The sequence below is a fragment of the Lutra lutra genome, chromosome 8, assembly GCF_902655055.1.
Source record: "Lutra lutra chromosome 8, mLutLut1.2, whole genome shotgun sequence".
NCBI lineage: Eukaryota > Metazoa > Chordata > Mammalia > Carnivora > Mustelidae > Lutra > Lutra lutra.
The window spans coordinates 41,897,158-41,910,353 of NC_062285.1; the positions used below are offsets into that span (position 1 = coordinate 41,897,158).

The following is a 13,196-nucleotide window of genomic DNA, read 5'->3' on the forward strand; positions in this document are numbered from 1 at the left end:
GCTTGTCAGAGGACAAGGGGGAGTAGACAGCACAGAGGAGTCAGGGGCGGCGCAGAAGGAAAACCAGAAGTGTGAGATCCCAGTCCAGAGCTTTATTCGGGCCGCGAGGAGTGATGGGGGCTAATGTTTATTCAGGACTTCCTTGTCCCTCTCAGAGCTGTACCTGGGGGATTGGTTGATTCTGACACAGCCCTGTGAGGCAGTTGCTGCTGCTGTGCCCATCTGACAGATGAGACCACAGTGTGAAAGGTCAAGCAACTCGCCTCTAATTTAAGAGCTGTGCCGGGATCCCCAAGCAGCCAGCCTGCTCAGCGTCCGTGTGGCAACGCTTTGCTATTCTGCTTCTTTCCCTCCCAAACGAGGGCCTTCTCCCCATTCGCTCCCAGCGACCCTTCTCCCTGTCTTTTCAAGGCCAAGAACCCTGGAAGCCTTTCTACCCTGGTTCCTTGATCCATTCCCTTTCTTCTCTTCCTCCTGCACTTTCTAATCCCTTAGCCCCTGTATATGCTCTCCTTGAGATTCCCCCTGAAACGCTCACCTTGGGGGGACTCTGTGTCACCTGCTCTGAGGACAAGCAGGAGTCGTCCCTGAGACCAGAGGCAGACCCTGTCCTGTTAAACCCCTGGAGGAAGGGAAAGCCCCCGAGACACACACACACACACACCCCACTGGGGCTTTCTCAGTCTGCAGCCTCCTTTCCCTGCTCCTTGCCATTTTTAAAAAATCAAAACATCCAGCTTTTCTGATTTGGCTTTTTTCTTGGCTGTGATTTGTCCTATCAGTAAATCTGAGGAGAAATTCAGGCTACGGAGGCATAGGGGGTTGGAAAGTTGACACCTTATGCTGGAAAGGTAGCCTCCCCCCTGAGTTTCTCTGGGGCTGAGGCCTCCAGTAACACCTCAGCACCAGGTAGAGTGTTGGGCGACCAGTAAGAATAGAGATAGGTAATTCCCTGCCCCCAGATCTGGTTTCTTACAGAGACCTCAGAGGCTACTCAGAGTTGGAGGCCCGGAGATGGACTGACAGATGACAACCTGTGAATTATTGAGCAGTTATATAAAACTTCTATCCATTCTTCCTTTCCTCTGCTGACTGAGCCACCACCAAAACTGCTCAACACAATCCACGCTGTTTGCCTGTAGTGTATGTCCCCTCCGTGTGATTCCCCACAGCATCAGAAGGGGGTGAGTCCTAGAAATGCAGCAGTCACTGGTTTCCACAAGGCCAACAAGGACCTGCCCTGTAAGCAACAGGGACAGCGTGGTTCCAGTGGAGTGACATGGGAGTTCTTGCCTTGGTGTCAGGCACCTGGGTTCTGAATGTGCCCTGCCACCCAGGAGCTGTGTGACCTTTGGCAAGTCCTCTGAGCTGTTTTTATTCTCTGTAAAGGTGGGGGTAGGGGGCAGTGGATTGGATGATGTATAAATCCTTTCCAGCCCCACCAGCCAGCCCTTCCAGTGAGTAGAGGCTTTCCTGGGTTAAAAGGATCTGGAATGAAAATCAATTCTCCATCAAATTCCTGTTACAAACCCAGGGTATTCCCCTCATTCTCATGGGTCTTCTCTCCCCAGCTAGAGTCTCCACCATCTTGCCAGCTTATACACATAAACTCTTCACATAAGTTTAAGGAAGAACAATCTCTCCTTGAGAGTGACCTTACCGGTTAGTGATTTGGGGACTGGGTGAAGTCTGGCGTTATCTCTGTCCTTCCACTAAAAGATGTCTGGAGACGACAGGGCCTGGGCATCCAGCATACAGCCCAAAAGAAACTCAGCTCTTCCTCCCCTCAGGATACAGTCAGTCCCTAATGCTCTGCCACTGACAAGACACTTATTCCCCCACTTGGAGCCTTGATTTCCCCTCATTTTTATTCTTGCCGCTTCTTATGTTATTAAAGAGCAATTGACAGTTTGCCCCAGACTTTCAGCTGTATTTGACACTCTCAACCCTATGACTCAGACTAATGTTCCTATTCTCCAGATGAGGAAACTAAGGCTGAGAACCACTAATGGTCTTATTGGGAGCCACACCGTAGAATGAGGGCCATGTGTAGAACCCAGGCCTTCCCGCAAGTCTGGGGTTCATCCCCCAGGGTTGAGCTTTTGCTGGATGGGCCCCTATTCCTATACCTGCCAGCACCCCATTTCCAGTCCCTCAGTCCTCAGTGTATCCGTGGATACATGGGAACTTAGGGAGCCAAGGGCTTGCAGAAACCCCTGCACACCTGCTCAAGTTCCTTCACCCCAAGGTCAGCCACACTGGCAATGACCATGTCTGCCTTGGCAGGAGCCTGGCTCCGGGGCCCACCCCTCTTCTCTGTTCAGAAGCCCTTGGATCCAGAGCTTGGAGAACCTAGTGTTCTGAGCAAATCCCTTTGGAGATTTGGGCTGGGTTCTGAGAAGTCCTGCCCCAGACAATCCTCTCCCCACCCCATGGAGGGAGCCACCATTTTTTCCCAGAGGCTGGCCATGCCTGGGGCTGTGCTTTCTCCCACAGAACAAGGTGCGGAGCTTGGGCCCTGGCCGCCTCCCCCCACCATCTCAGCCTGGAAAAGGCAGTGAACCACCAGCGTTTTGCAAAGTGAGAGATTAGCCTTTATTGTGGGCTCAGGAGGGCTCCAGAGTGGAGCACGAGGAGGAGAAGGAGCGAGAGCAGCACGCTGGCTGGTCCAGTCTCAGGTGAGGCGGGCAACTGCAGGGCCCGGGGCGACCTCATTTGCTGCACTTCCTGGGGGAGCACCGGCACTGCATGGCGTTGAGGATCTGGTGGTGGACCACGGAGCCATTGGTGCAGTGCAGGGGCACCAGCATGGGCTCCATCCGCGTGGGCGAGCAGCATGAGCACTGGTCCTGCACGTCCTCCGTGTCGATGGAGTACAAGGCTTTGCTGGCACATTTACCCTGTGACGGAACAAGTTGGGTGGGGGTGGGGGGTGGCACTGCAACACTGGAAGGGCCTGCTAGGCAATTTGCAAATGTAGACCTCAGGAAAGTCTGACATGCCCCCTATCCTTATGGTCCTATTACGCCTGAATCCCACTATCTGCAATTTCTATGCATGTCTGATGAGGAAACATAATTCTACCCTTCCCTACCCCGGCCTCACTGAAGCCGGGACCCCCTTACCTCGCAGTAATGAATGTCCACCTCCTCTTCAGACTTACAGTCTCCCACCTTGACATACCGCAGCCTGGCCGTGATGTCTTTGCATTCCAGCTCCTCACCTACAGGACAGGTGAAAGACGGGGCGTGGGGCCTGGCTGAGGTTCAATAGAAACCTCTCTGGCCCATCTCCCTCACTTCACTGGACAAAGGTCAGTTTCACAGTAACCAAATCACTGAAGCTGGCTGCGAGGGAGGGAACTAGTTATCCTGGTTCACTGCTGCATCTCCTGGCCCTCCGATTCAAAGATAATAGTTACGGCTGGGTTTAACTCACTTAGTGGTACAATCTGAATGGCAGGAGGAGCCTGGCCTATCACTGTGCGATGGACGAGACTCACTTTTATGTAATTGTAGGTTCTAAAAACCATAATGACTGGAGCAATCTTCTTATGCTTAAAATTATATCCAGAAGCTAATGGGCAAGGAAGGAGCCAATAAATATAACTAACATCTATCTTTGCCTTTGTAAAAGAGGAAGGGCAAATGTCATGACCACGCAGGGGACTAAGAGGATCCCTAGGACCCCTTAGGGAGTCTTCCCTTTGGGAATAGCTGTTTCTGGTCTCTGGCATGGCGAGGATTAGTGGCATTCACATCTGAACCTCCGCTTGGCCCACCAATAATTCTAAGATTTAATACCAGCTCGCTATTCCCCATCTGAACACTGGAGCTCTTCCATTCTTGAATGGCTCCCAAACTAAATCAACCCTAACTACATATTAGCCTGCCTCCCAGTTTCCAAATAACTTCATTTTACAGTGAAAGTCTGCCAACCTCATTAAAAGAATGAATAAGGGAAATATATTTAGGCCAACAGGCTATATTCTCTCACTGTAGATTTAAATCCTCAAGCCTGGCTTCCTCCCCTCACGAAGCGTCTCCACCCTCCTGAGAGTACTGACCAACACGGGCCCCTCGCTGCCTCCCTGCTAGTTTGGCAACTAACTGTCTCTTGACCAAATTCCGTGCACAAAATGTGCCCAGAGAGAATTCATGCTCCCTGGTGGTTTCCAGACTTCAGCATTCTGAAACTCATGCAGCTGGGAATCACAGAAAGAGTAGCTTTCGGACCGTGTTTCCTCGATCTGCAACCTTCTTATAGCAACTGCAGGGACTGTCAGAGTGAGCCATCAGGAAGAGAATGAATGATTGAGGACCAGAGGTATTCGTGCTTTCACTCCTCCTTTCTTTACCCAATACCAAACATGGGCCCACGAACCCCACATAAAACAAAAAACACAAAGCACCAAACCAAAAACAAAAAAAAAATAGTCTATATTCAGAGACCACAGCACTAGCACTAGGATTTGGAAAGTTACTTGGCTTGTGAACACAGGAATGTGTGGTGAGACTACAGTCTGATGGGCACTGGCAGCCTGCTGTGAGCTACGAGGACCCACTGGCAGAACATAATTGCAAGGTCATGAGGGGCCTGGGAGTGAAGAAGGGGAGGTTAATCAATGTAGACCAGTCTTCTGAACTCTTGAGAAGACTCTGTGGTCTCTGCATCCACAGGCCTCACAACCTGTGGTGGGAGCTCATGTCAGCTAGCCGATGGCTTCTTTTTCTCTGGGAGGTAGCTGTCTGACCCTCAAAGAATACATGTGTCTTGAGTGTCTGCTCTGTCAAGATTATGGATTAAGGGTGCCTTTCTTCAAGGAGCTCTGGCCGGAAAAAGAAGATACTGTCTCAGGATGGGACTATGAGTCACCCTTGCCTCTGGGAGGGAAAAAGCAGGTAGGAGGATAGAAAGAGGAGTTTTGGAAAAGGGGAAGAGCCTGCTTCACAGGGATTTGAGTGGCGATCTGAGGAGTGGGCTGTTTAAGAACATTCAAGGGGGGGGGGGGCGCCTGGGTGGCTCAGTGGGTTAAGCCACTGCCTTCGGCTCAGGTCATGATCTCAGGGTCCTGGGATCGAGTCCCGCGTCGGGCTCTCTGCTCAGTGGGGAGCCTGCTTCACTCTCTCTCTCTGCCTGCCTCTCTGTCTACTTGTGATCTCTCTCTCTGTCAAATAAAATCTTAAAAAAAAAAAAAAAAGAACATTCAAGGTGGGTGGCGGTTCCCTGAAGAACTGAACCTAGTGATGGCCAGTGGTTAAGAACGATCTTTCCATAACAAGCTTCCTCCAAAAAAAACAGTCCTTGGACTAGGTCTGACAAATTTCAAGGGACAAGCTATTGGTAATATACTTACATGTGTTACAGCAGGTGCCTGGAATTTTCATGATTCTCCCCTAAGAAAAGAGCAAAATCCCAGATTAGGCACAACTAGGACACAACAGACAGCTTCCAGGTCATTCCAGGCCAGTTCCTGGCTCTGGCCTCGCAGCCCCAAGCTTCAGTCCCCAGACATAAAATGTGTACTGACATCACAACTGAGAGCAGACTGACCACCCTACCTGACCAGGCTGGAACAATTCTGATTATTCTAGATTCTCTCCCAGTTGCATCACCAGGACCATCATTCTCAGGAGGGACTAGAAATCATTTGATCTCTCACCCTCCCATTCGAGGATCGCTGATTCAGTGTCCCCGAAGGGAAAAGTATCTATTGAAAGCACCATATAGTGCTTATATAGTCTTTCCACTAGGCTTTGATATTGAAACCTCATGGTTGTTGAACTAGGTCTGGGGTCTCCCTTGGACACTGGGACATCATGTCAGAGAAGACCATACCGTTCAGAGGACTCTGTTCTTAGAGTCAAAAATGGAGCTGTCAAGAGGAAATTAGGGCCTGAGCTTTAACTACTCACTCCCTCGGCCAGACACTTGCGTTCATCGAAGGGCGGGCAGCCCATGACCCTCTTCTCCCAGATGTACTCTCCTCTCTCATTGACCTTGCAGAAGTGATTATCACAGCCATCCTGGAGCGTCTCATCACGCTGAAAACAAAGAGGGGAAATGGGTAGAGCAAATCTGAAGACGATTTTTGGTTTGCAAAGACACTTCAAACCCTGACTCCTTGAAATTGCTGAAACAATCTGGAGGACTATGGAGCAAGACTGAAACCATCTATGGTCTCCACACCCAGAGCACACAGTAGAAGTGGAGTCCCAGCTCATTTACTGTGAATAGGGCTGCATAAATGCGGAGAATTCCCCAAACCCTTCTGACCACCTAGAAGTTTAAAAAATTAAGACATAGTGAGGGTAAACTAGCAAATCAATAACTGAACTAGAGATGAACCAGGCACCACCACCCAGCCCTAACAACTAATTTACATGCTCATAGATCAGACTTAGTGTCATTCTGACTGCCCGTCAGTCTTATAGGCAATGGAGGCTGGAAGAAATCTTAAAGATCAACCAACTCTAAACCATAGGCCTTACGCCAACTATGCTCTGGTCAAGGAGAGTGAAAAAATTACTAAATCAAAGAGAAAATTCTATACCTTCTACAGGCTCTCCATCTTTTCTCTATAAAATCAGAAATAGGTGGGAAGCTAATATTGACCCAAACTTAGTCCTTCTTTCTTGAACAAGAAATGCCAAAATGGGAAACCAGGTGGTGACATGAGTACAACTTGCTCCCACCTTCAGTGTCATGATCTGTCCTCCTCTTAGCTGAACGGTACAAGCCGTAGGCAGACATTTCCCACAGCATTCGCCTTGGTTCTTCTCTTCCTTGTAACCCTGTATCCAGGAGAAAAATCAGCCTTGGTTAACCCCCCAGAACACCCCATCATTTTCTAGCTTCTCATCTCTCCCAACCAGCAGTTGTACCCAGAGCTCATAAAGTTAACATTCAACTCTTGGCTGACCTTTGTCAGTTCTCAGTCCCCTAGATGGCATTCCTTCTCTCTACATATGTACATCTTGCTCATGTTCTAGCAGCCAGACCTATTAAATGAGACCCCTCCCTTGAGCTTCAGACTTACAAATTCAATTGTTTAATTTGACAACTGTTTATCTTATCTTCTCAAGACTTATTTACAAAATGCAACTTGATATTTCTCCCAAATTTCATCCTTCTCCTGTCCTACCTTACCTTGGTAAATAGCTTCATTACCCAGTTGCCCAAAACCAGAAATCTAGGAGTCATCCTTGACTTCTTCCTTTTTCTCATTCCCCCACTCCCATCATCAAATCTTGCCAAAAATTCTCTCTGACTCAACCTCCACTTGTCATGACCAATGTCCTCTGTCATCACCTAGTCCAAGCAATCACCATATACCTCTAGACTCTGGCAACAGTCTTAATTTGTCTTTCTTCCTCCATTCTTGCCCCTGTACTGATCCTATAGGTCTCTACACATCTGTTAGAAAGACTTTCTTATAAGTCTAGTCATGTCACTCCTCTGCTTAAAAAACATTCATGGATTTCTTGTTCTAGTAATGGCAGTACAGCTTATATTGGACTGATCCTCTATAGACAATGATTATAAACTCTTGACAAAATATTTTAAACAATTGTTGAAAGGCACTGGATGGCAAAAAGAACATCTTGTGAATTCATATCTCATGTAGAAGTAAGTGATGTGACAACAATAGCACAAAGTATAGAGGGGTAAGTACATAATTCATGAAGTGTTTACTATCAAACCAAGGTAGACCATGAGAAGTCAAGGATGCATATTGTAATCTCTGGAGTAACTGGAATTATCTATGGCAAAATATTTTCTATCCTCACTTACGATTTCTTCTCTGATTCATGAATTAACATATTTTATTTAATTTCCAAGTGGTGGGGCATGTTTCCAAATACCTTCTTATTACGAATTTCAATCTAATTGTGGTCACAGAATGTACTCTAAATTCAAAATTTTGATATATATTGACCTTTTAATGGCCCAGAATTTGGTCCAGATAGGTGAAAATTCCATGTGCATTGAGAAGAATGTGTGTTCTGCACTTTGGGAGTATAATAGTCTATTATTCTCAATTAGGTCAAGTGGGTTTTCCAAATCTTCTATATCTTTATTGATATTTTTCTTACTTGTTCTATCAACTACTGAGAAAAAATATTAGAATTATGAAATATGGTTGTGGATAAGTCTATGTCTAGTTCTGTCAATTTGTGCTTCACATACTGGAACCTCTGCTACCGGATGCATACACATTTAGGATTCCTGTGTCTTCAGAGTAGTCTTTTATAAAATAACCTTCTTTTATGTAGTCTTTTATGAAATAGTAGTCTTTTATGGCATTTTATGAAATAACCTTCTTTATTTGTGGTAACATTCCTCATCTTATAGTCTATCTTGTAGATTATCCATCACAACATTTTTATTCTTAGCATTGACTGGCGTTATCTTTTCTCATCCTTTTATTTTCAATCTCTCCATCTCTTTAAAGTGAAAATAAATCTTGAGGCACATGGCTGGAACAGTGGGTGGAATGTGTGACTCTTGATCCAGGCATACTGAGTTCAAGCCCCACCTTAGGCAGAGAGCTTACTTTAAAAAATAATAAATAAATAAATAAATAAATAAATAGAATTGAAAGTGCATCTCTTGTAAACAGCATACTAACTGGGTCTTGCTTTCTTATCCAAGCCTGACAAGTTCCATTTTTTATTGGGATTTTGTTTTCCCATTTATATTTAATGTAATTATTGATATGTTTGGGTTTATATCTCCCATTCTGCTATTCATTTTATTTGTTGTCTTCTCTGTTATCTGTTCTATTGTTAATGCTTTTCTATATTCTTTTGGTTTAATCAAGTTATTTGTTTAGAATTTTACTTTCTCTCCCCCTTTGGCCTTTTAGGTGCATTTCTTCACATTATTATTTTAGTGGTTACACAGACTTATCCATTTATCAAATCTCATCAAATTATATATTTAATATCTATGCATTTTGTTGTAGGTGAACTATCCTGATTTTTTAAAAATAATACTTTTACAAAAATTTTAAAAATAAGACTTGCTTTGGCTTCCCATTACATTCGGAATAAAATCCAATCTTCTTAACACGTTCTACAAGGCCCTGTACGGTTTGTTCCTAATTTTCTGACCTTGTCTTCTATCACTATCCCCTTGCTTTTGACAATCTACGCCTTTGCATCTTCTAGGATCATGAATATCCCAGCCTCCTCACCTAAGAGTCTTTATGTATGTTATCCCTCTACCTGGAATGCTGTTCCCCATGCTTTGTATAACTAGCTTTTCTCATCCCCCTTCAGTAATCATTTCAAATATCATTATTCAGAGAGGTCTTGCAAGATACAACACACACACACACACACACACACACACATACTCTTCATAACACTTAACAAAATCCAGGGATGCCTGGGTGGTTCAGTTGGTTAAGCCTCTGCCTTTGGCTCAGGTCATGATCCCAGGGTCCTGGGATCAAGTCCTGCATCGGGGTCCTTGCTCAGCAGGAAGTCTGCCTCTCCCTCTGCCTGTTGCTCCCACTGCTTGTGCTCTCTCTCTCTGACAAGTAAATAAATAAAATCTTAAAAAAAGAAAAAACCACTTAACACAATCTGAAATTTTCATTTGTTCTCCCTGAGAGGCATGTAAATTCCCAACTAAGTCTATGCTGTTGTCGTTGTACCCAGCACTTGGCTCTAAGTAGGCTTCCTACAATCACTAAGATCAGCTGAGCTGGGAACTCCATGATAGTGGCTTTAAGTGACAGTCCTTCATTTACATCTGAGCTGGAAAAAGCAGGAGCTTCCAGCTTCCAGTAAAAAAGGACCTCACTGTCTTGCAAAAATGCCCCCAAATTTGGGAGACAATACAGGGCAACCAACTCTTTATCTTGCAAAGTAAGTGTATTTTCAGCAATGTTAACAAAATAAAAACCAAAAGCTACCATCAGCTGTTTCATCACTGCATCAAAATTTAAGCTCTTTTAATGCTACCCACCACTCCAAAAAAGGGGGGGGGGGGGACATAATCTCACAACATTTTTAAAGAATAAATTGAATTATATGAGAAGCCAGCTACAGCGTCACTCTTTTTCTCATTTTGCCACATTTAGTAATCACCACTTGGAGATTCAGTCATCCAGGTCCTGAGGTTTTCCTAACACGAAGCTCTAGCCAGTCAGTTTGGAGCCCTCAGACAGAAAATGCGGGCCTTTCTGTATTGCTCCCTTGTTCATTGCACATGGGCTGAATGCTTCTAATCAGCAGGCAAGGTTAGGAGTCCATAAGCTTGTGCAGAACAAATGTAAACAATTTGCTACTCATAAACTAAGCTTCTGAACACAATGTGTTGTCAGGGAGTGGGCTGTGCAGAAAGCCAGTGAGTGTGGAGTCAGCACAGAATCGGGGCTCCTGGGTCCAGGTCACACTCTCCATCCTGGGAAAGACACCGCTGGAGTCTGAGGCATCAGGTCGTCTTTCACTGGTGAGTTTTAACTGTGTTTTCAAAAACGTACAGTTCCTGGAAGGTGTACCACTGAGGCAAAGGCGACAGGAAGAAAGGGAGGGAATAAACAGTGTAAGTGAGTGTGGGTGGTTACAGTCAGAAGGAGGAGATTACAGGGATTAAATTGGGCAGGATTTTGTGGGAGTGTGGATTTGGGTGCTTTTCTTTTCAGTGAGTGTTAGAAGAAGAGACCTGGAAACAGGCTCTGCTCAGCAGGCCCAAGGAGAGGAAAATGGAAAAATCTTTACAGGAGAAGTGAGTGGGCAGGGGACAAAGGGAGGAGGGGACCACTAAGTGAAGGGTGATGGGGACAAAACCCACACTCCAGAGAAGCAGAGGGCACAATGAAGCCAAAAATAGGGAAAGGCAGAGGGTGTTATGATAGGAAAAAAACAGCAGGAAGTAAAGGAAGAGAGGGTAGAAGGTAATAGGAGAGGAGCAATGATTTTGGAGTTGGGACAAGGGAGGAAGGAGGAGGGGAGGAGGGGCGCATGGCAGGACCCACTTACAGGAGTAAACAAAGAAAACATTCCCTCTGCAGGTCCCCTGCCCTAGAAGGCCAGAATGCAGCTGCACCAGGTGACAGGGCTTGTCTGGCCCTGTGAGGCTTCCCAGCCACTCCTGGCACCACGATGGGCTCCATATGCAGACATACGCACGCGCACACACACCCATACCCAGAGTAAGGCACTGCTGAATGGGCTTTCCCCCAAACATCCAATCAGGAGCAGCCACTTCCTCTGCCTGCCAGCCAAGTTCCTAGCAGCCTGAGCTCACTTCTGTCGGTCTGAGCAGCCAGTCAGTCCTGCCCCTGACCAGTCATTCCCCGAACACTGCCCTGCCTGTGTCTCATGGCCCTTTCCGGAAATTGCATTGGCTGCTCAAAGCCTTCCAGTCTTGCTTCCCTCTGCTGTCCTCTTCTCTTACTTCCAGCTGCCAGTCCAACCCCCATTCCCCTTCCTGGAAGGTCCTCTATATTCAACTCTCTACTCAGGGTCAGCTCGTGGTCAGGTCCCTCCAGGTGCCTTCTCAGCGTTCCATGTCAAGGACCTCTCTTCCTCATGCCTTCCTTGAGAGTTCACCGGTCAGCCTTCATGTCTACTACCCACCAGCACAAACCACCTTCTACAGACTCCTTTTAGGTATAAGCACAGTCTCCACTGGGAGGAAATGAAGGACTCACGTGGTGATGACAACACTTCAGTCTGGTGGAGGCAGTTCAAGCCGGCCTACCTAAACTTAATTCGCCACAGCGCCTCACTTGCAGGAGACCTCTCTCACCTTCACAGCAGAGGACAGTGGCAAGACCAGTTAAGGATGCTGAACTACAATGGGGACAACTGAGGCAGTTTTCAGCAGAAGTTGAGCAATAACATGGAAGGGAGACGGATCTAGCAGTTCTCAAGAGGGAGGAAGTAAGGACACTGCCATGGGGGAATATCAAAATTTTGGAGGAAAGGAGGAAGAGTAAAACACAACACAACACAACACAACACAACACAACACAACACAACACAACACAACACAACACAAAAAACAAGGCGGGGGGCGTGGATTTAAAACTGCTGAAACCTAGCGCTAGCCTGGATTGATTCTAAAGCTGGGTTTCTGTGGATGCAGAGGAGCCGACTGTGCCACCTTCTGGCCACTAGAGGGCGCTGTTAGAGAGTTAGCCGCTTGCCCTCTAGAACGCCCTCCTTGGAGATGGTGGGGACTTCTTGCCGCGCTGACTGTATTTCAGTGGACGTCCAAGGTGTAAGGTCCGTCGCAAACTCCACACAGCATTATTTCATTCCCTATTCAAGCTGATATGTATTCTAGGGGAGCTGTTACATGCACATACACCACCCAAAATCCTAGAGCAACAACTGGGATTTTTTTTTTTTTAAAGCATGTGCTTAGTTGGCTTCGTTCTGATTGAGGCAGAAATGTTCTCTTTGAATCATTCTGTCAGAAATAGCTGTGTCTCGGGCGCCTGGGTGCTCAGTAGGTTAAGCCGCTGCCTTCGGCTCAGGTCATGATCTCAGGGTCCTGGGATCAAGTCCCGCATCGGGTTCTCTGCTCGGCAGGGAGCCTGCTTCCTCCTCTCTCTCTGCCTGCCTCTCCATCTACTTGTGATCTCTCTCTGTCAAATAAATAAATAAAATCTTTAAAAAAAAAAAAAGAAAGAAAGAAATAGCTGTGTCTCCTATAGACCCACTCACTCCGCAGATATTTTATTACGCCCCTTCTTTGAGCATGAGTCCGTGCCAAGTGCCATGAAGCACACAGATGTGGACGCTCAAGTGTTCTTTGTCCCTGTCCTCCTGAAGTCCCCCTCTGGCTGGCTCTGCTCCTACTCACATGAAGGACTCCTCCCAGACGCCGCCCCACAGCCTGCCTGCTCCCTGACAAAGCTGAGAGGGAAAGCCCTCGGGTGGCACCGAATGGAAGAGCTATTACTGTATTCTGTGCCTCTGGCTGACAAGAGGCTCATCCATCCAATTGTGTTTTCCAAAAAAACGGCAGGAGCCCCCAACACAGACGGCACGTTGAGAAGGAAGTGTCAGTCCAGCTCTGGAGGTGGGGCTGAGTCATCATTAAAGCAGTGAAATGCCGGTTTTTATCTACCCAACTGGAATGATGATTCCACTTCTCAGAATCCACCCTCAGAGTGAACAGAGTCATTATGACCTGGCGGAAACAGGGCGAAAGGTTTTAAACCACCTCAG

At 46.7% G+C, this 13,196-nt stretch overlaps 1 protein-coding gene across 1 annotated transcript in view; it reads right to left on the minus strand.

The window, feature by feature from the left end:
- Positions 1–2,571: 2,571 nt before the first annotated feature.
- The window catches only part of VWF (von Willebrand factor), a 135,488-nt gene continuing 124,863 nt past the window's right edge, over positions 2,572–13,196 (minus strand). The window contains exons 48-52 of the mRNA XM_047739853.1: positions 6,696–6,794; positions 5,916–6,044; positions 5,357–5,396; positions 3,126–3,223; positions 2,572–2,900 (exon numbers count right to left, since the gene is read on the minus strand). Of these exons, the coding sequence (XP_047595809.1) occupies positions 2,712–2,900; positions 3,126–3,223; positions 5,357–5,396; positions 5,916–6,044; positions 6,696–6,794 (555 nt within the window). The 3' untranslated portion in view covers positions 2,572–2,711. The remainder of the gene's footprint in view (positions 2,901–3,125; positions 3,224–5,356; positions 5,397–5,915; positions 6,045–6,695; positions 6,795–13,196) is intronic.